Genomic DNA, 22333 nt, shown 5'->3' on the forward strand with positions numbered 1-22333 from the left:
TGTGGCGTATTCTGAAGTTTGATGACTTAGGAATTAGAGTGAAGGATGTGTGTGTAATATGAGTATGAAAGCCTATATGCTTAGACCCATTAGGAAAGCTTCCTCTTCACCCTGGCTCTTCCAGAAACCAAATATGCAACATCTCCTGGGTCCATTTCTATCTCTGGTAAAATAAGGCTTTGCCTGGGATCCTAAGAAATTTTGCTTATACATCAGAAGAGGTAGTCTGTAGTTTGTAATCCAGAACCTTCAATGTTGTCATAGCAGCCAGTTATTTTTGATTCAGAAGTCTTTCTAATTAGTCTCGATAATATACTTCATCATTTCCTTAGGTAGAAAAAAACTTTTTTTTAACCTATCACATTATAAAGTTCTGTCTAGATGCTATCTTTCAAATCCTTAATAACTGGACCATGCCTGAGGTTGAGGGTAGCCCAGCTCCTGGCTGACAGCTTTGGTTGATAAGGCTAGCCTTGCTATACCCAGACAGAAACAAACCTGACATTGACACTGAGTGGTTCCCGGCCCATCTCTGCCTATTCAGAGGTACTCTCTGGGGTGTGGACTCTTAGATATTCAGAAAGTTGTATTAATTGCCTTTCGCATTCACAAAGCTTTTTAAGATCTGAGTCTGGCTTTGTGATTTATGGGCTTCTGTATGGTTTTAGTTGTTTGTTTTCATTCCCAGTTCAAATCTATTCCATTTTATCATTGCCTGATAACTTAATGTCCTTTTTATTATCCATAATTGAAGCTCAAGACAACAGTTATTGTATGGAAACTGCCCAGTAGTTAGGCCTGTTTCTTTCCTAAATCTAAGATGCTAACAAAAGCCTTCCTACTAGCAGTCTATTAAATATCCTTAACAAAACGCTTTAGAGAAAGATGGATAAAACCTCAGTGTGTAGTGGCTTTAACAGTGGAAAACAGGATTGGAAAATCAGATAACTATGTGAAGTAAAGCCATGAATCGGCATACCGTATACTATAAGCTTCTCTAAGGAAGTGTGTTGATAGGAATGAAAATTGGCATCATCCTCAGATGCTGTTTCATAAATGAATGTCATGGCCCATTTTCTTAGACTTGGAGGGAGCCCTGCACAGCACCCTGTGTGGCCCACCAGCCTCTTCTCCTTGAGTAAATTGTCCTAAAGAATGCAGTTTTCATTCTACTTGCCCTTAACTTCATAAATACTGAGAAAGTGTTTTGGCCTTCAGTTTCTAACCCAGGTCTTTCTTGTTCTTGGTGAACCTCATGAAGCTCTCTGGTAGGAAGGGTAGAGATAATGGAAACAGCCCTGGAAGGAAAAATGGGCTGAGTCACTCCCACGTGCATCCATCTACCTATTCTGCACACCAACTCCTTGTGCACCATCCCTTGGCCAGGCAGCGGGGGTCTTCACACGTGGGGAGCGCAGGCTTTCTCCAGAGGCCGGAGGAGACCAGCAAGCTGACAGTTGTGCTGGATGTGTAGGGCTTGCTCAGAGCACACTGCCTTGGGGGAAGGGCTGCTCACACTGGTTTAAGTCAGAGGGGATTTATTTAAGACAAGCAGCTCAGCTGATCCTGTGGAGCAAAGGCCTACAGCTAGAACCACATTTCTGTTTGTCCCGGGAGGTCCCTCATGTGAAGTTTGCCTTAAGGGGTTGAGAGACTTGGTCAAGGAGCAGTGAGAATGAGGAGGAAGGCTGGAGTCCAATTGTGGAGTCGTGTCAGCTCTGATGAGGAATTTTTTTTAATGTTTGATAAAGTATGCATATCGTATCATGACCATTTTAACGTTTTTAAGTGTGGCAGTTCAGTGGCATCGAGTATATTTACATTGTTGTGTAACTATCAGCACCATTGGTCATCTTCCCAAAGTGAAACCTTGTACTGGTTAAACAGCAACTTCCCTTTCCCTCCTCCCTCAGCTCTTGGTAACCACCGTCCTACTTTCTGTCTTTATGAATTTGACTGCTCTAGGACCTCATATAAGTGGAGTCATACAGTACTTGTCCTTTTGTGACTGACTTATTTCAGTTGGTCAGATGGTAAAGAATCCACCTGCAATTTGGGAGATCGGGTTCGATCCCTGGGACAGGAAGATCCCCCACGGAAGGGAATGGCAACCCACTCCAATATTCTTGGGGCTTCCATGGTGGCTCAGATGGTAAAGAATCTGCCTGCAATGTGGGAGAACTCTGCAATGCGGGAGACCTGGGTTCAATCTCTGGGCCAGGAAGATTCCCTGGAGGAGGAAATGGCAACCCACTCCAAGGTTCTTGTCTGGAGAGTTCCATGGGCAGAGGAGCCTGGCGGGCTACCATCCATGGATTCACAAAGAGTGGCACATGAATAAGTGCCTAACACTGTGACTACTTAAGTTAGCATGATGTTCTCAGGTTTCATCTGTGCTACAGCGTGTGTCAGAATTTGCTTTTTTTCTTAAGGCTGAATAATATCCCACTGTTTGTGTGTCACATTTTGTTCTGTGAATAATGCTGCTTTGAACAGGAATGTTTGAATCCCTCCTTTCAAATTCTAAAGTAGAATTGCTGGGTCATTTGGTAATTCTCTGATCTTTTTGATCATCTCCTAAGGAATTTGAATATTAAAAGATGCTGGAGAGTTATTGGAGGATTTAGAGCAGGGCTTACCTGATCAGTGGAGAAGAAAATGGCAACCCATTCTAGTATTCTTGCCTGGAGAATTCCATGGACAGAGGAGCCTGGTGGGCTACAGTCCATGGGGTCATAAAGAGTGACTTTCACTTACCTGATCAAACTGTGATTTAGAAAGGCAACTTGGGTGGTGCGGCACGTGGATCGGGGGAGGAGTGGGCCTGGCAGAGGCAGTGGTGAAGACAACTTAGGAGGTTGCTGCCTTCAGGGTGAGAGATGATGAAGCCTGAACTGGGGCAGTCCCAGTGGGGAAGGGTGGGAAAGGATGGAGCGGGGGTTGTAAAGCCAATACAATCAAGGTGGGGAGTTAGAGACAGGGAGAGGCCAAGGGTGAGAAACTGGATCAGTTGTGACTGTGGAATCTAGGGAGAGTAAGATGGTTTTGTTTTCGTTTCTGGCCTTGTGGTGTGTGATGGTAGAAGAGAGGTGAACGTGCACTGATATGTTAGAAACAGCCAAGTGGTAGAGATGACTGGTGGGCAGGCGGTTGATGCTGTGGGTTGCTAATTTGAGGGTGGGGAGATGGTAAAGAGGGGCTTGCTTGGTGGGTCAGAGTGTAAAGAATCTGCCTGCAATGTAGGAGACCTGGGTTCAGTTCCTGGGTTGGTAAGATCCCCTGGAGAAGGAAAGGCTACCACTCCAGTGTTCTTGCCTGGAGAATTCCATGGACAGAGGAGCCTGGTGGGCTACAGTTGATGGGGTTGCAAAGAGTCAGCCATGATTGAGCGACTAAGCATACACACAGAAGGTAAAGAACAGAGGGGCAGATGGCCATACAATTTGGCTGAATGTTAAAGTGTTGGATATTATTGGTGTAGCTCCAGAGTTTCATAACTCCCATGGATCTATTTCACATTCCTACCTGAGGCAGAAATACTTACATAGATCAATAAAGCCAGAAATGATGGCCATTTCATTGGTTATAAAAATCAGGTTTTCTAGGGATTCTAGTGAATCCAGAAGGATTTAAACTAAAGCATGAGGCTGTTGGATTTGGCTTATATTCTTTTTGCTCATCTACATTTTCTGATTTCTTTTCTCCTCTAGTGCACTCGTGTTGCTTTTAATCATTAAGATGGTCATTTGAAATTTCAAAAGTCACCTATTTTTTGTCTTGACTCTCTTACTAGACCGTGAGCTCCTGGGGAGTGTATGGGACAAGGAAATACCATGGTTATTCAGTGTGTCCCTAGCACTTAACACAATGCCAGGGACCAACAGGGCTGAATAGCGTTAAGCGGTGGTTGAACTGAATTGAATGGAAATTTAATCAGACTTTTCTCAAAGATGAGGTTGGTGCTATTTTGAAAGATCCAGGAAGGAAGTTTCAGGGGTTTTTTAGTCACTTAGCCCATTATATTTGGTACTGAACCACGTCCTATAGACTTGGCCTCTCTTTTGCCTTTGTTTTGCTATCAGGATTTGCTGAGTCTTACTTTATTCATGAAATCCTGCCACATTGGCCTTGTTTTCTTCGTTAAATGTGTTTCTCAGGTTATCCTTAAAAGCATTAGCGATGTCTTTGGGAGCCAAATAGCTCAATTCTGTTTCCTGTCCTTTGTTGATAGCATTGTGTTTTTAGAGGAATGGATCAAAGTGGCTTGAAGCCACAGTCATTATTTTGCCTTCTGGTCGGCTGGGAAGGAACCACCCAACCCAGGATGGCAGCTGTGAGAATGTGCACTATTGAACAACTCAGTTGTCAACCATAAATTTGCATACTTGTTTTCCTTTTGTGTTTGTCTGCATGCCTGCCATGTGCCAGAGGCTGTGCACTGTGCCTTTGGGGAGATAAAGATGAATAAGGGTGATTCTTGACACCGTGGAGCTGATTCTCCAGAAAAGGGGCTATAAAGCATACAAGACTACGGCACAAGGAGGTTAATGAGGGGAACTCGAGTCAAATAACAGTGGTTACTATGGTAAGAAGACTCCCCGAAGGCTCTGCTTCTGATGTATATTATAATAGATGTATTTCAGCCGTCCTCATTTACAGTTACCAGAGCAGTAGATAACCTGCTTTCATCAAGTTTTCCTGCAAGTGGCTTTTATGGCTATGCTTAAGAAATGCCTTCACATTTTAAAATTTATTTATTATTTAATCATTTATTTTTTTGGCCATACTGGGACACTCGCAGGTTCTTAGTTCCCCCACAAGGGATTGAACCCAGGCCATGGTAGTGAAAGTGTCATTAAGAGTCCTAACCACTGGACTGCTAGGAATTTTCCATTATTTACTGTTTTTTTAAGTTGAATGGCTTAGATGGTAAAGAAACTGCCTGCAATGCGGGAGAACCAGGTTTGATCCCTGGGTGGGCAGATCCCCTGACGAATGGAATGGCAACCCTCTGTAGTAGAATCCTTGGACAGAGGAGCCTGGCTGATGACAGTCCATGGGGTTGCAGAGTCAGACACGACTGAACGACAAACACTTTTTTTTCATAGTTGATTTACAGTGTTGTGTTAGTTTCTGGTGTGCAAATGATTCAGTTTTATATGTATTCTTTTTCATATTCTTTTCCATTATGGTTTATTACAGGATATTGAATATAATTTCCTGTACCATACAGTAGGACCTTGTTTATCTGTTTTATGTAATATTTGCTTGTAGTCCCGGAGAAGGCAATGGCACCCCACTCCAGTACTCTTGCCGGGAAGGTCCCATGGATGGAGGAGCCTGGTAGGCTGCAGTCGACGGGATCGCTAGGAGTCGGACACGACTTCACTTTCACTTTTTACTTTCATGCATAGAAGGAAATGGCAACCCACTCCAGTATTCTTGCCTGGAGAATCCCAGGGACTGGAGAGCTGGGCGGGCTGCCGTCTGTGGGGTCACAGAGTCGGACACGACTGAAGTGACTTAGCAGCAGCAGCTTGTAGTCCAAGGTTTCTTCAAATTTAAAATTGTGTTCATAAATTAATGTTAATTCTTGTGAACCATTGCCCAGCTCAGCTCTGATTTGAGAATGTTCTTTCAGATTCTACAGTAAAACTGTTTCAACTTAAAAATACACATTTGTTCTCATCTGTGGCGTTCTGAGGCTTTTGAGTAACTGGGAGACCAACAGATAATATATTTCAGCTTAAAATACATCTCTTATTTAGTAATTAAATTACCAATTACTTTGGAATAACTTTTCAGTGTTGCTGTTTTGATGTCAATAGTAGAATGGCCATGCTCTTCCTAAGGATCTACTGTCTGGTGTGGCCATGTCTCTGTGGGGCTGTTGGTTTGGGAAATGCTGGTCTTGACATCCCCAGGCATAGACAACATTAACGTGGTAGGTGACTTGTAATTTAAGGTTGGGGCTGAGTAGACTACTCATATATAAATGTTAGGTTATAGATGGCATTTTAAGATGCTGTAGGATGTTTATGTTTCATTCTTTTGGATTTTGAGGGATTTTTGAAATGATGCTTTTCAGATTTTAAGTGGTATTTTTATGCCGCAAAATATGCCAGTAAATGAACTGATATACACTGCAATATAGGTGGTAAGTTTTTGAGATGAGAGTAAGTGGGGGAAAGAATGGTTGTGAACATGTATTTTGTTTTTCTTGGATGGACAAACAGGTGAAAAGAGCTTGTGCAGCCATGGAGTCACCTGTTATCAGTTGGTGAGCTTCTGGCTGGGCTATACCAGTGCCCTTAGGTGGAGGTCCTGCCTAAGTGGCCCCCTAAAGGCTCCGCCAGTCATTGTATTTGGTGGATTGCTTTCTCCAAAGTTGGGGAAAAAGATTAGCTTTACATAATATTGAAGATCGAACAGTGGTTTAATACTTATATTGGGCACAGTACTTAGCGTTCAAGTCAGTCAAGGCTCTTGGTTGGGTGCAATGCAGAAAGGATGTAGGAACTCACAGAATTGCTGAAAGGTCAGAGGATCAGGAAGGATACAGGCTTAGAAGGGAGGCAGGAACCTCCGAAAGACTGGGGGACTGGGCAGCAGGATCCGTAGCAGAAGCCAGGGCACGGGAACCACCTGGTTTTCATGCTGCTGCTGTCATGCAGTGAGTAATGAGTATAACCACCAGCCGTCATCATGTCACGGGACTCCTGGTCATAGGAGGATGTGATTGGCTGTGCATAAGCCATGTTTGGCCTTCCCAGGTCGCTCAGTGGGTAGAGTCTGCCTGCAGTGCAGGAGATGTAGGAAACTGGTTTGATCCCTGGATCAGGAAGCTCCTCTGGAGGAGGGCATGGCAATCTACTCCAGTATTCTTGCCTGGAGAATCTCATGGACAGAGGAGCCTGGCGGGCTACAGTCCATAGGGTTTCAAAGAGCTGGACACGACTAAAGTGACTTAGCACGCATGCATGCATGCAGGCCATGTTCTTTGGGGATGAAGAAAGCATGTCTGTCTCCTTTGAATTCTGTAGTGAGAACTGGGCATTACTTATCACTAGTTACTTGTTACAAGGTAACTTGGACTCCTCGAAAGGGGGAAGAAAAGTAAAAGTGTGATAGTTGCTCAGTTGTGACTGACTGTTTGCGACCCCATGGACTGAAGAATAGACCCCAGGGACTAGCCCATGGACTAGCCCACTGGGCTCCTCTGTCCATGTCCTGGAGAATCCAGGCAAGAATACTGGAGTGAGTTGCCATACCCTTCTCCAAGGGATATTCTTGACCCAGAGATTGAACCTGGGTCTCCTGTATTGCAGGCAGATTCTTTACTGGAATAGGATTGTATACAAGATAGTGTCTCTATTAAAAAAAAAAAAAAAAAAAGACGAATGTCTCCTCTGGCTCCTCTTGTGGCTGCCCAGCACTCACATATGCCTTTCTTTCTGTGCTTCGGCTTAAGAAAATGAAGTGCTCCAGCCAGCATCATGCAGCTCTTCCCTGTGTGGCTGAAAACATTGCTGCCCCTCCACAGAGGGTATCAGGAAGATTTCTCTCGCCCGTTGTCTTCTGTGGCCTCATCTAAAGTGGAGTGTAGGGAATGATGGTTTTGTCATGTTTTAACAGTTCTTGTTTTTAGTTTTTTTTTTATGAGTTGGAGGTCTTGGTGTTGATTGTCTTAAGGATTAAGCACTCGTCATTGTCAGCCAGACTCCTTAAAAATGGTGTTGGCTTTCAAGGTTTACTGCTTCCATGGATTAATAAAAAACAGTATGTGCATGCTAAGTCGCTTCAGTCTTGTCCAGTTCTTTGTGACCCCTGGACTGTAGCCCGCCAGGGGATCTTCCCGACCCAGGGATCAAACCCCTGTCTCTTACATTTCCTGCATTAGCAGGCAGGTTCTAGTGCCACCTGGGAAGCCCCAATAAAAATCAGACATACTACCAACCCCTAAGGTTTTGGACCTAGAACCCGATCTGAGAACTTGTCTCTGGGCAGTTGAACCTGGCCGTAGCTCTTGGTGAATGGAATCCACCTGGGAATAGTTAAGAAGCTTAAGAAGCAGTAGCGTGGGTGATAATTCCCCTGCGTTCCATCTTCACGGTGGGTGTGCTATCCTGTTCTCGGGCTGTAGAGATGAAACAGTTGGTTTTTGGGATAGCGGTCTTCTCTGCATCTCCTGCTTCCAGGCAGTGACTCCTCTTAGAATCGTATGTTCTCCCCTCTGGCTTTCAGACAGGCTAGTTTTACAGCTTTCTTGTAGATCTTCAATGAGTAGCCCACACATACTCTAGCATCGGATTTTTTTTCTCACATTCTCAAAAGTTGCAAGCACAAGGTCCATGTTTTAAGGCACAACAGGCCGTTAATCACCTGTTTCTCTGTTAAATATCAACGGTGATCTTGCCAGTCCAAATTGGTAAGTAGGTCCTCATGCCTCCACCCTTGCGGCCTTGGCTTAGCCGGTTCATGCTCTTTAGTGTGTTATTTACAACATTCTATTTCCTTGTGCCACCTTCTTTTATTGGGTAAGATGCTTTCTGTAGCAAGTAATAGAAAATCCAACTCAAACAACTTAGACAATAAGGAGACTTAGTTGGCCTCTGTGACTGAAAACTTGTGAGCTGTGTGGCAGGCTTCAGGTGCAAACCTTTCTGGAGGTTTGTGATGTCACTGGGTTATTTTCTTTCCTTGCCCTCCTCTGTGTACTGTTTTCCTCCTCAGACCAGCTCCCTCATAAAAGCAGACCCCGTGGGCTGTAGCCTGCCAAGCTCCTCTGTCCATGGGATTTCCCAGACAATAATACTGGAGTGGGTTGCCATTTTCTTCTCCAGGGGATCTTCCTGACCCAGGGATTGAACCCGGGTCTTCTGCGTTGCAGGCAGCTTCTTTACCATCTGAGCTACCAGGGAGGCTCCAAAAGCAGTCATGGTCGCAGCAATTCCTAGTACCACATCTGTAACTCATGCCACCCTGAGATAGATGGAACCTTTGTCCTAATACTCCAGGCCAAAGCTTCAGGCTCAGTGAAATGACCAGCGCTGAATCAGCTCTCGTGGCTGGGAGATGGAAATGTGTTCATTGTCACAGTCTAGATCGCATGCTCTATTCCCGGACATGAGATAAAAGTGGCTTCCTTGGAACAACGTGGATTCCCCTGGGGGGTTCTTGGGAAGGGTGCAGGTGGTGAGCTTGTATGCATCAAACACAAAGTGTCCTCGGTGTTCTCCATGTGTTCCCGTGTGGATTCTTCTGGTAGTTTATGGAAACTTTGAGTTAGCAAGTCATTCTGAAATTTGTTCCTGTAGTCAGTGTTGCTCTTTCAGAGAAGAAACAAATCAGTTTCTTTCGGCTGAACGAAATACATGGGCTCATTTTGTTGAGATGTCAGAGTGACCCAACCAGGCCTGGAGATGGTAGTCAGGGAAATCAATCCATTTGTGTGAAGATAGGAAGTATCTCTGTGCCATTTTATCAGGGTTCCAGTTTCACCAGAATGAGAATGTGGGGGAGGGTATCACTGTTTGCTCCCCCAGAAAACCTAGATGCTAAAAAAGAAAAACTGGTATGAAACAAAACTGTGCTGGCTGGGCTAAATGGATGTTGGTATCACCTTTTCAGTTGGTTTACTTTATTGTGGTATTTTGATTTGCAAAAGTTGTGTTTTAAGAGTTTTTCCCTTTTACCCACTGCCTATAACAGCATTTGTTTTGCCCTCTTCCGCCCTTGCCCTTCAGATTGATTATAAAGTTGGGAAAGAAGTGTAAAAATTAGAACCCATACTCTCGCTTGAAACTCATATTTGAAACGATGGTGAAGCAGGTTTAATTACACAGAAAGATTGGCTGCTTAATTGCTGTTACCTGCCACGAAGCTGTTGTCTTTCTGTAGCTGTTTCCATAAATAGACTTTATATACAGGAATCTACCCTGGGGCAAAGAGTTCCCATTCGGCCTCCTTACTTAATTCAAATTGCTGGGTTGAGGTGGTTATTTTTGAAACTCTTCTCAGGTTGATTTTCCCCTTAATCCCTAAGCCTTCTTCCCTCATCTGCCAAATTACATGTAATGTATCGCCGCTAGATTGCTTTTGGCATTTCTCAAGTCTGAGAACTTGAAATTTGATTGAAATGTTAATTTATTGCGACAGTTTGGGCACTCACGTTCCTATTCCTGAACAAGTCTCCGAGGACTTAGTGTGGGCCCAGCCTTGTCTCTGGCTTCTGTGCATCCGTAGAGCTTGACAGGTCTCCTTCCTCCACCTGGTTTATTTTGAAAGAATCTGGCCTGGTTCAAGGTATGTGAAACCATTCTTGGTGCGACTGTTGCTGGGTTTTAGCAATACCTGGGGCTGTTTATTCCAGGTGTAGTTGGCATGATATTTAAAAAGATTAACAAAGAAGTTAACTTTGGTTTCCTTCTTTTGATTATTAAATAGTTCCTTATTGGTTGCTTTTGTTTATCGGAGAGCCTTGCTGCTGGTTCTTAGTCTCTCTTTTTTGGCTTTTCAGTACACACTTAAAAAATTTTTTTTTAATGTTATTGTTGTTCAGCCACTCGGTCATGTCTGGCTCTTTGCAACCCCATGGACTGCAGCATGCCAGGCTCCCCTGTCTTTCACCATCTCCCGGAGCTTGCTCAAACTTATGTCCATCGAGTCGGTGATGCCATCTAGCCACCTCATCCTCCATCATCCTCTTCTCCTCCTGGCTTCAGTCTTTCTCAGCTTCAGGGTCTTTTCCAGTGAGTCCATTCTTCATATCAGGTGGTCAAAGTAGTGGAGCTTTAGCCTTCAGCATCAGTCCTTCCAATGAATTTTCAGAGTTGATTTCCCTTAGGATTAACTGGTTTGATCTCCTTATCGTCCAAGGGACTCTGAAGAGTCTTCTCCAACACCACAGTTCAAAAACATCAATTCTTCAGTGCTCGGCCTTCTTTATGGTCTAACTCTCACATCCATACATGACTGTTGGAAGAACCAAAGCTTTGACTAGATGGACCTTTGTTGCCAAAGTAATGTCTCTTTGCTCTTCTAGCAGTGTGTCTGTTGGAATGAGCATTAAGAATACTGAGGTCATTCTTGGCAGGTTATATTATATAGGCAACCTCTGATTTTCAAGTGGGGTGTATTTTTTTCTATATCAGTCAGTGTTGACTCCTGGAATGAAATTTCTCCTCATAGGTATAGTATTATAAGTGGTGATTTTGTTCTTTTAACACATAAATGTAATATAGTCCTAACTAACCATAAGCAAAATCTCTTAACCTTTCTGAGATTCCTTATCTTAAAATGGGTATAATGATAACAATTTACCACATAGAATTGTGAGAATTAAATTAATTGATGCATAGAAAGTTCTTGAGATAGCATCTGGTATGCACCAAGCACTCCCTAAATGTTAACATCATTTTAAACTCAATATTTTTTGGGAAAATGGCATTTTGCATTTCATCATGGAATACTGGGTGATGCCACTTGGGGCAGCAGGTTTCTGTGGGTTCAGGTCTGACATTGGTAGGCAAGGGCTGGTAGAAAGGAGTGGGTTCTCTTGCTAGTGTTTTGCAACTTCTGGTTGGGAAGAGGCGATGATCTAAAAAGAAGGAAACAGCAATCCTGGCTACCTAGTGGCTCTTTCGGTAGATGGACTTTGCTTGGGCTGATGATGCCTGGGAGGGAGGTTCATCTGTGGTGGCATGTTGGCAGTTGGGACTTCTAGCAGCTTGGCAGTGACTGCAGCCTTCTCCCCACCCCCTCCACCCCCTAGGCTTCTGACGTAGGTTGTAGGAAAGGAGAGGTTATAACATAGGTAAGTGAGGACCATTTACTAGCAGTGTTTCATTTCTCCATTGATGCCAAGAACCTATCTGAACTAATCTTACTCATTTAAATTGTCCCTTTCTCTTTCTTTCCTACAGCAAGAGACTATGGCCAAGATGGAGGTGAAAACGTCACTGCTGGACAATATGATTGGAGTTGGAGATATGGTTCTTTTAGAACCTCTCAATGAGGACACTGTCATCGACAACCTCAAGAAGCGCTTTGACCACAATGAGATATATGTGAGTGTGCACGGAAGGTCATCTGGGGAGTTTAGACTTTGCATTTTATGGTGCAGAGTGGGCTTCTCTTCCTCAGACTCTTCTTTTTTCCGTGTGTTTATTGGAGTCCAGAGGTATTTGTTGATACCCTCAGGAAGAAGTTTGTGTTTGCTCACTGGTGCGTGAGTAATGTTGATGAGAGTCACGTGAGTCTCTTCCCACACATGATGTCTGCTGACCAGGCAGAGTGTTGTGCTGGATGTTGATGGTATTCAGAATCAAGTGGAAGACTACATTCTGCCCTCTGAGGGACATATGCTCAGGAGGAAGTTTGAAATCCAGAAGTGTCTTGGATGCCTACATAAGATTAGTAGTCTAACCTTCGAGAAACCACTTATTGAAATGCAAGTCAGTCAGCTATCAAAAGAGAGAGAAACCTTGACATTTGTAGTTAGTAGAGACAGGAGCAAATTACCAGCTATGAATATGTATTTGGTCTCTGGAGATTTGGGAATAGTCATGTCCTGCTATACAAAAGTATCATGTCAGGCACAGGAATGAAAACATAGAAATATATACAGTGATAGAAATTTTATGTTGTAAAAATTCTCTATGAAGGATTTCACAGTGTTACATTGTCGAGTTTTTAAAATATATTTACAATATGAATGACAAATGCTTTTATGTGCAGCTTTTTGGGAACTTGCAGAAAGCACAGAAATTTGCATCTGCTCAGATAGAGACATGGTGTTAACTAAACTAAGGAAATGGGGCAGTGATGCCCTGTACCAGCAGCTGAGAAGGAAACCAATGGATTGGGTAGAAGTAGTTTTGGTAGAACCTACATCACCTTTGAGTTCTATTTCTTCCACTCTATAGTGTCTCTGTGTCTGGATATGAATTGGTTTATTGAGACATGCTTTATGTTTTCCTATTAGTGTGCAAACAATAGGAAGAAATATAAATAAATAAAAGGAGAGAACATAACTGATTTGTAACTTTTGTGGAACTAATATATTTTAAAAATCACATGCAATGCTATATTTTATGTCTCATATAGCTTTCCTTTTCAGGTAGCAATCATGTTTCAAGGATAACGTTGGATAATTAATTTCTTAATGAAATAGGAGTCACCATCTGGGAATTGAACTTTTCCTCTTTCTTGATTTGAGTATTAGAGATAGGGGTAGGTTGACAGTAACATCAATGAGATATGTGGGTACTGCTTTGGAATATTAATTGGGTAACTGGCTACTAACCTAAGTTCAGAGATGCAGTTATATAAACTGCTGATTCAGGTGGATGAGGTATAAAATGCTGTTGCTTTTATAACAGGGGGAAGGTGTGATTTGGTTGGGTACTGAGGCCCCAGGTCACCTTTCCTCAGGCTATATCAGCTTTCAGGTGGGAAAACTGCACGGCTCTGCAGCTTTAATTGAAAGTGTGGTCTGATAGCAAATAAAAGACAGACTTTAAACATTGGTCTTTCAGGTGGAGATAGGAGAAATCAGTTATATCCCAACCTAACACGGCTGATCATTTTTCTTTTTGGCTCTGAGAAGCAGAATTCCCTTTCAGGTGAATTGAGAATAGGATGGAGAGTAGAACATTACATGCATTCAAATACCTGATTTGTTGTACCCACTAAAAATAAAACAGTCTCCTTTTAAACAAAATGCCAAGTGTTAACATTCATGAGTCTTTAGCAGACGAAATGTCTGGGTTTCAGCCTTACAATAATTTTATTTTCTGACTATTTTAGGAATCTTCTTTCTAGTATAAAACAAAAGCAGAAAATTGCTTTCTGCTTCCAGATATTCATATAATTAATGTTTTCCATGATACTTTGGACCTATCATTTCCATGATGTTTGTGCCTTCATTTTGTAACTTTGAACACACATCATATTGGAGGCTTCAGTTCAGTTCAGTTCAGTCGCTCAGTCGTGTCCGACTCTTTGCGACCCCATGAACCGCAGCACTCCAGGCCTCCATGTCTATCACCGGCTCCTGGAATCCACCCAAACCTATGTCCATTGAGTTGGTGATGCCATCCAACCATCTCATCCTCTGTCGTCCCCTTCTCCTCCTGCCCTCAATCTTTCCCAGCATCAGGGTCTTTTCAAATGAGTCAGCTCTTCACATCAGGTGGCCGAAGTATTGGAGTTTCAGCTTCAACATCAGTCCTTCCAATGAACACCCAGGACTGATCTCCTTTAGGATGGACTGGTTGGATCTCCTTGCAGTCCAAGGGACTCTCAAGACTCTTCCAACACTAGGCACTCTCTATTTTAAGCAAAAAAGGGGAAAAAAAAGTAGTTTTTATAGGGTAATGTGTGTTGTATGACTTTTTTTTAAAGATGGGAGGTATATGACATGTACATGTTAGTATATTTGTGTGAATAAAAAGAAAGGCATGCTAACTTTCAGTTCAGTTCAGTTGCTCAGTCGTGTCTGACTCTGCAACCCCATGGACTGTGGCATGCCAGGCTTCCCTGTCCATTACCAACTCCCAGAGCCTACTCAAATTCATGTCCATTGCATTGGTGATGCCATCCAATCATCTCACCCTCTGTCATCCCCTTCTCCTCCTGCCTTCAATCTTTCCCAGCAGCAGGGTCTTTTCCAATGAGTCAGTTCTTTGCATCAGGTGGCCAAAGTATTGGAGTTTCAGCTTCAGCATCAGCCCTTCTAATGAATATTCAGGACTGATTTCCTTTAGGATTGACTGGTTGGATCTCCTTGCAGTCCAAGGCACCCTCCAGAGTCTTCTCCAACACCACAGTTCAAAAGCATCAATTGTTCGGCACTCAGCTTTCTTTATAGTCCAACTTTCACATCCATACATGACTACTGGAAGAACCATAGCTTTGACTAGACAGACCTTTGTTGGTAAAGTAATTTCTCTGCTTTCATAGCTTTTCTTGCAAGGAGTAAGTATCTTTTAATTTCATGGCTGCAGTTACCATCTACAGCAATTTTGGAGCTCAAAAAAGTAAAGTCTGCCACTGTTTCCACTGTTTCTCTATCCATTTGCCATGAAGTGATGGGACCAGATGCCATGATCTTTGTTTTCTGAATGTTGAGCTTTAAGCCACCTTTTTCACTCTCTTCTTCACTTTGGTCAAGAAGCTTTTTAATTCCTCTTCAGCAATCTTGATTCCACCTTACGCTTCATCCAGCCCAGCGTTTCTCATGATCTACTCTGCATATAAGTTAAATAAGCATGGTGACAATATATAGGAGACTTGATGTACTCCTTTTCTGACTTGAAACCAGTCTGTTGTTCTATGTCCTGTTATAACTGTTGCTTCTTGACCTGCATACAGATTTCTTTGTTTATTTGTATGAATAAAGAGAAAGGCATGCTAACTTTAGTACCGTACTAACTTTAGTGTGGGTGGGTTTAGGCATGTTGACTTTAGTTGGGGGAGGGGATGGGATACGGGGACAGGGAAAAGTTATTACTCTTTTAGACCTCTGTATTATAGGATTTGTTAAGTCAAGCATGTATTGGTTTTGTAATTAACAAAAAATATAGGACAATAAATTTGATCATCCCACCTCTGTAACCCCACAAATTGTATATACCATCCTTGGGAAATCTGTTTTTTGGCCTTTATTCTGATATTTGTGCTTTGCTTTTGTTTGTGGTTTTGCTACGAAACTGTTTAGCCTGGTATTAAAGGCCAAGTTAATAACATGTGATATTTTACTATCTTGCATTTCATTTTGTTTTTTAATTCTTTCCCAGAAAGATACAGGTTTTTTTTTTTTTTTTTTTAAGTCCCTGTCATAGTCTCTTGGCTTTATTTCATTCTGTAAAAGTGTGTGATGTTCTTGTGTGATCCAGCATGCAAACATGTTGAACAGTCATTTGCTTGTTCATGCTGTGGTTGATAAGGGGGCCCGTGAATGGAGGGCTATGTGGCTCAGATTTCAGAACTCTGTCTCTGCTCAGAGCTTTTACAGCTCTAGATCCGAGGACGTGCACTTCCATCCTGCCGTCCACTCCCCTGCTGCCGCCACCCTATCTTCAGGTAAGAAATAGTCCCTTCCTTCACAGAGTTCTCGCAGGATCCCTTCTCTAGAGCATTCATAACCACTAGTGATCCTGTCAGGTAAACCTGGAACTCTGGGTGGGCCACTGAGTCACACATACTCTTCAGTCCAAGTCACCACAGGTGACTGTGGCCAGGTGACCAGAAGGAGCTGAATGGCTTAAGAAAATGCTGACTCTGAGGTTTGGGGAAGTAAGTAAAGTCACTCAGTCGTGTCCGAATCTTTGTGACCCCGTGGACTGCAGACCACCAGGCTCCTCAGTCCATGGGATTCTCTAGGCAAGAATACTGGAGTGGGTTGCCATTTCCTTCTCCAAGGGATCTTCCCGACCCAGGGATCGAACCCGGGTCTCCCGCATTGGAGGCAGACGCTTTAACCTCTGAGCCACCAGGGCAGATGGGTTAACAGACTGTGGGCAGGGCTGGTGGGGGAAGAAGAGGGTGGAAAGAATTGAGAGAGCAGCACTGAAACATATGCATTACCGTATGTAAAATTAGATAGCCAGTGGAAATTTGCTGTATGATCCAGGGAGCTCAAATCTAGTGCTCTGTGACAACCTAGAGGGTTGGGAGGTGGAAGGGAGATTCAGGAGGGAGGGGACATATGTACGCCTATGGCTGATTCATGTTGTTAGATGGTAGAAACCGACACAACATTTTAAAGCAATTATCCTCCAATCAAAAATAAATTTAAATTAAAGAAAAAACAAAAAAATAGGTGGATTGTGTGTAAGTAGGTTAAATAGTCTACTGAATACAGGAGTTGATGCTGACCAGACCCTCTGCTGTCAGCCCCTCACAGGCTTTGTGCGTGCGTGAGTCACTCAGTTGTGTCAGACTCTTTGCGAGCCCATGGACTATCCAGTCCGTGGAATTCTTCAGGCAATAAGACTGGAGTGCATAGCCTTTCCCTTCTCCATGGGATCTTCCCAACCCAGGGATCTGGGTCTCCCACATTGTGGAGGGTTTCTTTATCAGTTGAGCCACAAGGGAAGCCCCACAGGCTTGGTAGGGAATTCTGTAGTGAAGTGGCTTTATTGGTTGGTGTTGTTACCAGGCTGAAGGACACGCCCTATGAGAAGCATTTATTACTGAAATTCTAAGCTTGAAGTGCACCCAGAGGCACACTTCTTAAGCTTTTTCTCCTGGTGAACTCCTCAAGGCAGGGCAGAGTAAACAGGGGCCCCAGGGGAGAAGGGTGTAGTTGAAGTCCATCAACTTGAAGGAAATTGTGTTGAAATCTTTGCTCCTGAAGTCATCTCGAGTTTTCTTTTATTCTGTGATGCATATGTTTTTTTTTTTTTAATCTGCTATGCTTCTTGCAACCCTCCTTTGAAGTGTTTTTGGTGCCGACAAGCCCTTTGAGTTTGTTTTCTATCTGAATTGTCAGGATGGGGATCATCTAGCCGCTGAAGTCTTAATTAGCACACTTTCAGGATCTCATGTTCAACGAATTGTAGCTGTGAAAGGACTGCTTTGAAAGTCTTGATAAAAATTGTCTTGATCTTTAGAGGCTGGTACTAGAATTAGGATCCTCATAAAAGTAGGATCTGGTATTTTATGAAAGATATTAATGCATGCTTCAGGATTATCTGTTCTTTGCTTTGAGTTGGGTTCACACACTGATTTTAAAAGGCTGGAGTTGGTTTATCACTGTCTGTAGTCGGGCAGAGTCTCTAAATCTGAGACAGTTCCAGATATTGACGTGGTCCTCGTGGGAAGACTGCTCCACTGGAGATGGATGGAGGAGGATCGAGAGGGCATGTTGGTCCGATGGGGTAACGTGTAGAATCAGAGACTATTTGCTTTGATTCCTCACTCTTAGCAGAGTATGGTGCAGGCTGGGCCCAGCTGCAGGGCAAGCTGGTGCTCCAGCGGTCGCTGTGGGGTCAGCCAGTGGTGGGAAATGCTGGCTGTGACATTCCTGAGCCCTGCTCTGCTGTACTCTTTCCTGTTCTTTGTCAGACCTTCTTCCGGCGCCCCGCCCCCGCCCTCAGCCAGATGGGATAGTGGCAGGATTTCAGGTGGGCTGGTAATGCAGGAGACCCAGCCAGACGTGATGCTGTTTTTAGGGCCACTGGTCAGGACTGTGGTTCTGTTCAGAAACAGGAAAGGTGCAATTTAGGCAAGAACAAGGCCCAGGGCAAATTTGGAAACTAAAGAACCAAGGTGTCCATTCTCTGACAGGAAGTATTTTTGATGCTGACAAGTAGATTTAGTTTTTTTTTTCTATCTGATTGTCAGGTGGGGATCATCCAGATATAGAGGTTTGATTCAGTCCAATTTTAGGATCTTAAGTCAAACTAATTGTCGATAAGACTGCTCTCAAAGTCTAGTAAAAAATGTCTTAATTTTTAGAAGTCAGTAGTAAAATTAGGATCCATATAAGGATGAGATTCAATGCTCTTATGAAAGATATTTAAATGTAAGTGTATTTGGTTTAAAATATTGCAAAGCAAGTGGAAATGATTCTAGTTAACATTTATATATTTATTTGAAGTGTCAAAGTCACTTTTCATTTATGCACATGAAAATTCCTACCTCCTGAGAGTAACATTTATTGCTGAGAATTTGGTATAAATGGTGTCGTTTTTTTCTTGCTGCAGAATAGATTGCCTCAAATTTAGTGACTTAAAATAATGTACATTTATTATCTGACTCTTTTTTTGGGATGGCTTAGCTGGGTCCTCTGCTTGGGGCCTCAGAAGGCTGCCATCAAGGTATAAGCCAGGACTGCAGTCTCATTGGAGGCTCGTCCCTTTTCCGGGCCCACAGGGTTGTTGCCAGAGTTCAGATGTCCACTTAGTGCTATTCCTGCTACCTAGACGTTCTCCAGCTTTTTTTTTTTTTTTTTAATTTCCTTAACAGCCTTGAAAATTTTTTTTTAACAGCCTTGAAAAAAATTACAAAAATAACAAATGCTTTTGGGAAAACAAACAAACAAAAAACAGGTAGTATAGGGATACATAACATAAAAATGTAATTTTCTTATTTCAGTACCCTAGTCCCATTTCTAGAAGTAATGCTAGTTAGGTAGGTCATCTTCCAGATCATGTAAGTTTGATTTAAAATGAAAATTTTTTGTTTTGGTTTGTTTTAAAATTGGAAATAGGAGGTTCTCCTTCATCTAAATAAATGGATCAGTCTTTCCCAGAGAACCCAGACCCAGCAAAGTTGTGTGAAACAAGAACCTTCTTTAATGCCACCTTCTGTCATGCCTTAACCAAATAGAGGAAGAAGGAGGGACTCCTGAGCTGGTGGAGTGAAATGCCTAGACTTTACTGTTTGTGAGGGATTCGTAGTGAGTATACTCTGCCTGCTTGGCTAGCTGAAAAGGTAGATTGTTAAGGAAACATGAAGAACAAATCATGTGTTTTCAGGAGTGTAGCTTTGGTGTTTGGAATGGAGTCATAGCATTAGGAAGCTAGATAAAGCTTCCTAGTGCTGTGAAAAACAGCAGATCACTAGGCTGTTGTGTCTACTTTCTGAGCACAGTCTAACTCTTGGACTGTTTTATAATGCTTTTCAAAACAATTATTTTTTGGTAAAAGCTTGCCAGTTTCAACTTGTCCAAGCTCTCTCAAAATCTTTGGTGATTGGAAAAATTTTTCCTCTTTAAACTTGCAAAATCGACACGTTTATCTGTTATTTGCCAAGCCTAGAGAGTTGTTTCTTCATGTAGGCACTATTATTTGATATATTTGTTTAATATTTATAATAATGTAAATGTTCTGATTGAAGTCATACCTGAAGTTCAATTTGGAGGGAAACTAAGGCTTCTCTGGTGGCTCAGCGATAAAGAATTTGACGGCAATATAGGAGACGAAGTTTTGATTCCTGGGTCAGGAAGATCCTTCTGGAGAAGGAAATGGCAACCCGCTCCAGTATTCTTGGGATTACCTGGTGGCTAAAATGGTAAAGAATCTGCCTGCAATGCAGGAGACCTGGGTTCAATCCCTGGGTTGGGAAGATCCCTTGGAGAAGGAAATGGCAACCTACTCCAGTATTCTTGCCTGGAGAAGAACATGGACAGAGGAGCCTGGCGGGCTCCAGTCCATGGGGTCCCAAAGAGTCCAGTGCGGACTGAGGAACTAGCACTTTCACTTTCAATTTCCAGTATTCTTGCCTGGAAATCCCTTGGACAGAGGAGCCTGGCAGGTTGCAAAGGGTTGGGCACGATTGAGTGACGAACACAGAATGTTTAAGTTTTACTAGTCTTATGCACTATATATTTTAAAACTATCTTCATTTTACATATGAAGAAAGAGATTCAGCAAGACTTGAGTAACCTGACCAGGGTCACATAGCAGTAAGAGATAGCACAGGGATTCACACCCAGAAAGTCTGGATCTGTAGTTCTTATTAACAGTCCTGCTGACTTTACAGTTACCATGCACATCAGTGAAATCACTAATAGGGAAGGATTCTCAGCCTGCAGAGTGCTGTTCAACATAATTGAGTATGATACTGAAGAATGTGTGGGTTTGGAGCAAGGCAGTCTCAGCAACCCAGACAGATAATGGAAGTGATAATCAGTATTCCTGCCATGTGTTGAGTGAGCATTCAACAGTGCAGTGACATGAACTAGTGTGGCAGGGAACAAGTATGTTCAGTTCTAAACTAGGTGTTCCCTAGTCAAAGAAAAGTGACAGCAACCTTTAGGATGGTGTTTTTATCTCTGGAAGATGGGAGAAGATCTTGGGAGGAGATTGATTTTCATCCTGTTCATTGGACAGCTGCATGTGGTCCTTGACCTTTGAGAGCACAGAGTAGGGCGACTTCCTCTCTGGTGGCCCACTGGTTAAGATTCTGTGCTTTCACTGCAGGATCTTAAAAAAAGAGGATGAAGCACGGAGTAGAGGAAGCAATGCAGCACAGGAGATGTGTGCCCAGTTCATGTGGCTGATTCAGCCCTCCCTTCTATATATGTGTTTGTTTCTGCTCTTACATCTATAGTACAGATAGGTATTAATGATAATCCTAATTTCTAAGGAGAGGCTCTTTTGTTCATTCAGCTCTGTTGTGGAGGGGTGGAGGGTGAGACACAATGTGGCATATTGGGAAGGGCGTGGGCCGACAGACCAAGGTTGTAACTTGGCCACTCACAACCACTGTGACCACTGAAGTAAGTGATGGTCAATTCTTTCATCTATAGTATAGGTGTCTTGATGCTTATCTTGTTGAGTTGTGTTGGACATTAAGAGGCATTTTAGCTCAGTGCTTGACACATAGTTGGAGTGGAGTACCTAGTTGGGGCCGTGACCGTCGGAAAATCTTAGAAACCCAGAATGACTTTAGTCTAAGATTTGGGACCCTGAGATTTTCTTATAAGTAAAATCTCTCTCTCTCTCTTTCCCCTTCTCTGACTCTTTCTTTGTCCCTCCCTACTCCCGTTTTCCCCTTGCCCCTCCTTCTTTGGTATTCATCATACAGATCTCATTTTTGTTGGATTGCTGTTGTTGTTTACTCTCTAAGCTGTGTCCAGCTCTTGTGGCCCCAAGGACTGTAGCCTGCCAGGCTCCTCTGTCTATGGGATTTCCCCAGACAAGAATACTGGAGTGGATTGCCAATTCCTTCTCCAAGGGATCTTCCTGACCCAGGGATAGAACCTGAGTCTCCTGTATTGGCAGGTGAATTCTTTACCACTGAGCTACCAGGGAAGCCTTTTTGTTGGATTACTACTTTCAGTTAGCTGCATAATATTATTTTCAAGACTTGTAGCTGGCAGCAAACCTGTAATGTGGGACCACTCTGTACCTTCGTTAAGAAAGTCTTAAAAATGGTGCATATTTGGAAAATACTTATTCGTTACAAAGTTTATTTCAACGAAGTTGAGGTAGTATTGTGTTATCCTGCTCTGAAATAAAACTGCCCGAGGTGATATTTTTAGTTGGTATTTCAGTGCAGTATAGAACTCATATATAGTTCCTTAATTCATAGTCTGAAATGACTGGCAGCCCAGGAACAAAGGATTATCATATGGTGGTTAAGGCATGTCTCAGACTAGACTGACAGGGACCAGGCTAACCTGATAAACCTGCTAGACCAAGGCCAGTGATTGATGGCACAGCATAGATAAAAAGGTGAGCAGGGCTTGGTTCTTTCCTCCAACTTTGAATTGAGAAGTACTGGAAAGAAATATTTATCAACAGGAGCAGAGGCTGGCAGTCATGATGTAGTGAGGCCATGATGGGCCATATACAGGCAGAAACTATGAATAAGTCTT

General features: G+C 42.9%; 1 protein-coding gene across 6 annotated transcripts in view; it reads left to right on the forward strand.

Annotated features, from left to right (window-relative positions):
* MYO1B (myosin IB) overlaps positions 1-22333 on the forward strand; it is a 192318-nt gene that overhangs the window by 23379 nt on the left and 146606 nt on the right. For all 6 annotated transcript variants that reach the window (XM_069577880.1, XM_069577882.1, XM_069577885.1 and 3 more), the window contains exon 2: positions 11925-12068. In XM_069577880.1, coding sequence (XP_069433981.1) covers positions 11934-12068 — 135 coding nt within the window. In that variant the 5' untranslated portion in view covers positions 11925-11933. The remainder of the gene's footprint in view (positions 1-11924; positions 12069-22333) is intronic.

This window comes from Ovis canadensis, chromosome 2, assembly GCF_042477335.2.
Source record: "Ovis canadensis isolate MfBH-ARS-UI-01 breed Bighorn chromosome 2, ARS-UI_OviCan_v2, whole genome shotgun sequence".
Classification (NCBI taxonomy): domain Eukaryota; kingdom Metazoa; phylum Chordata; class Mammalia; order Artiodactyla; family Bovidae; genus Ovis; species Ovis canadensis.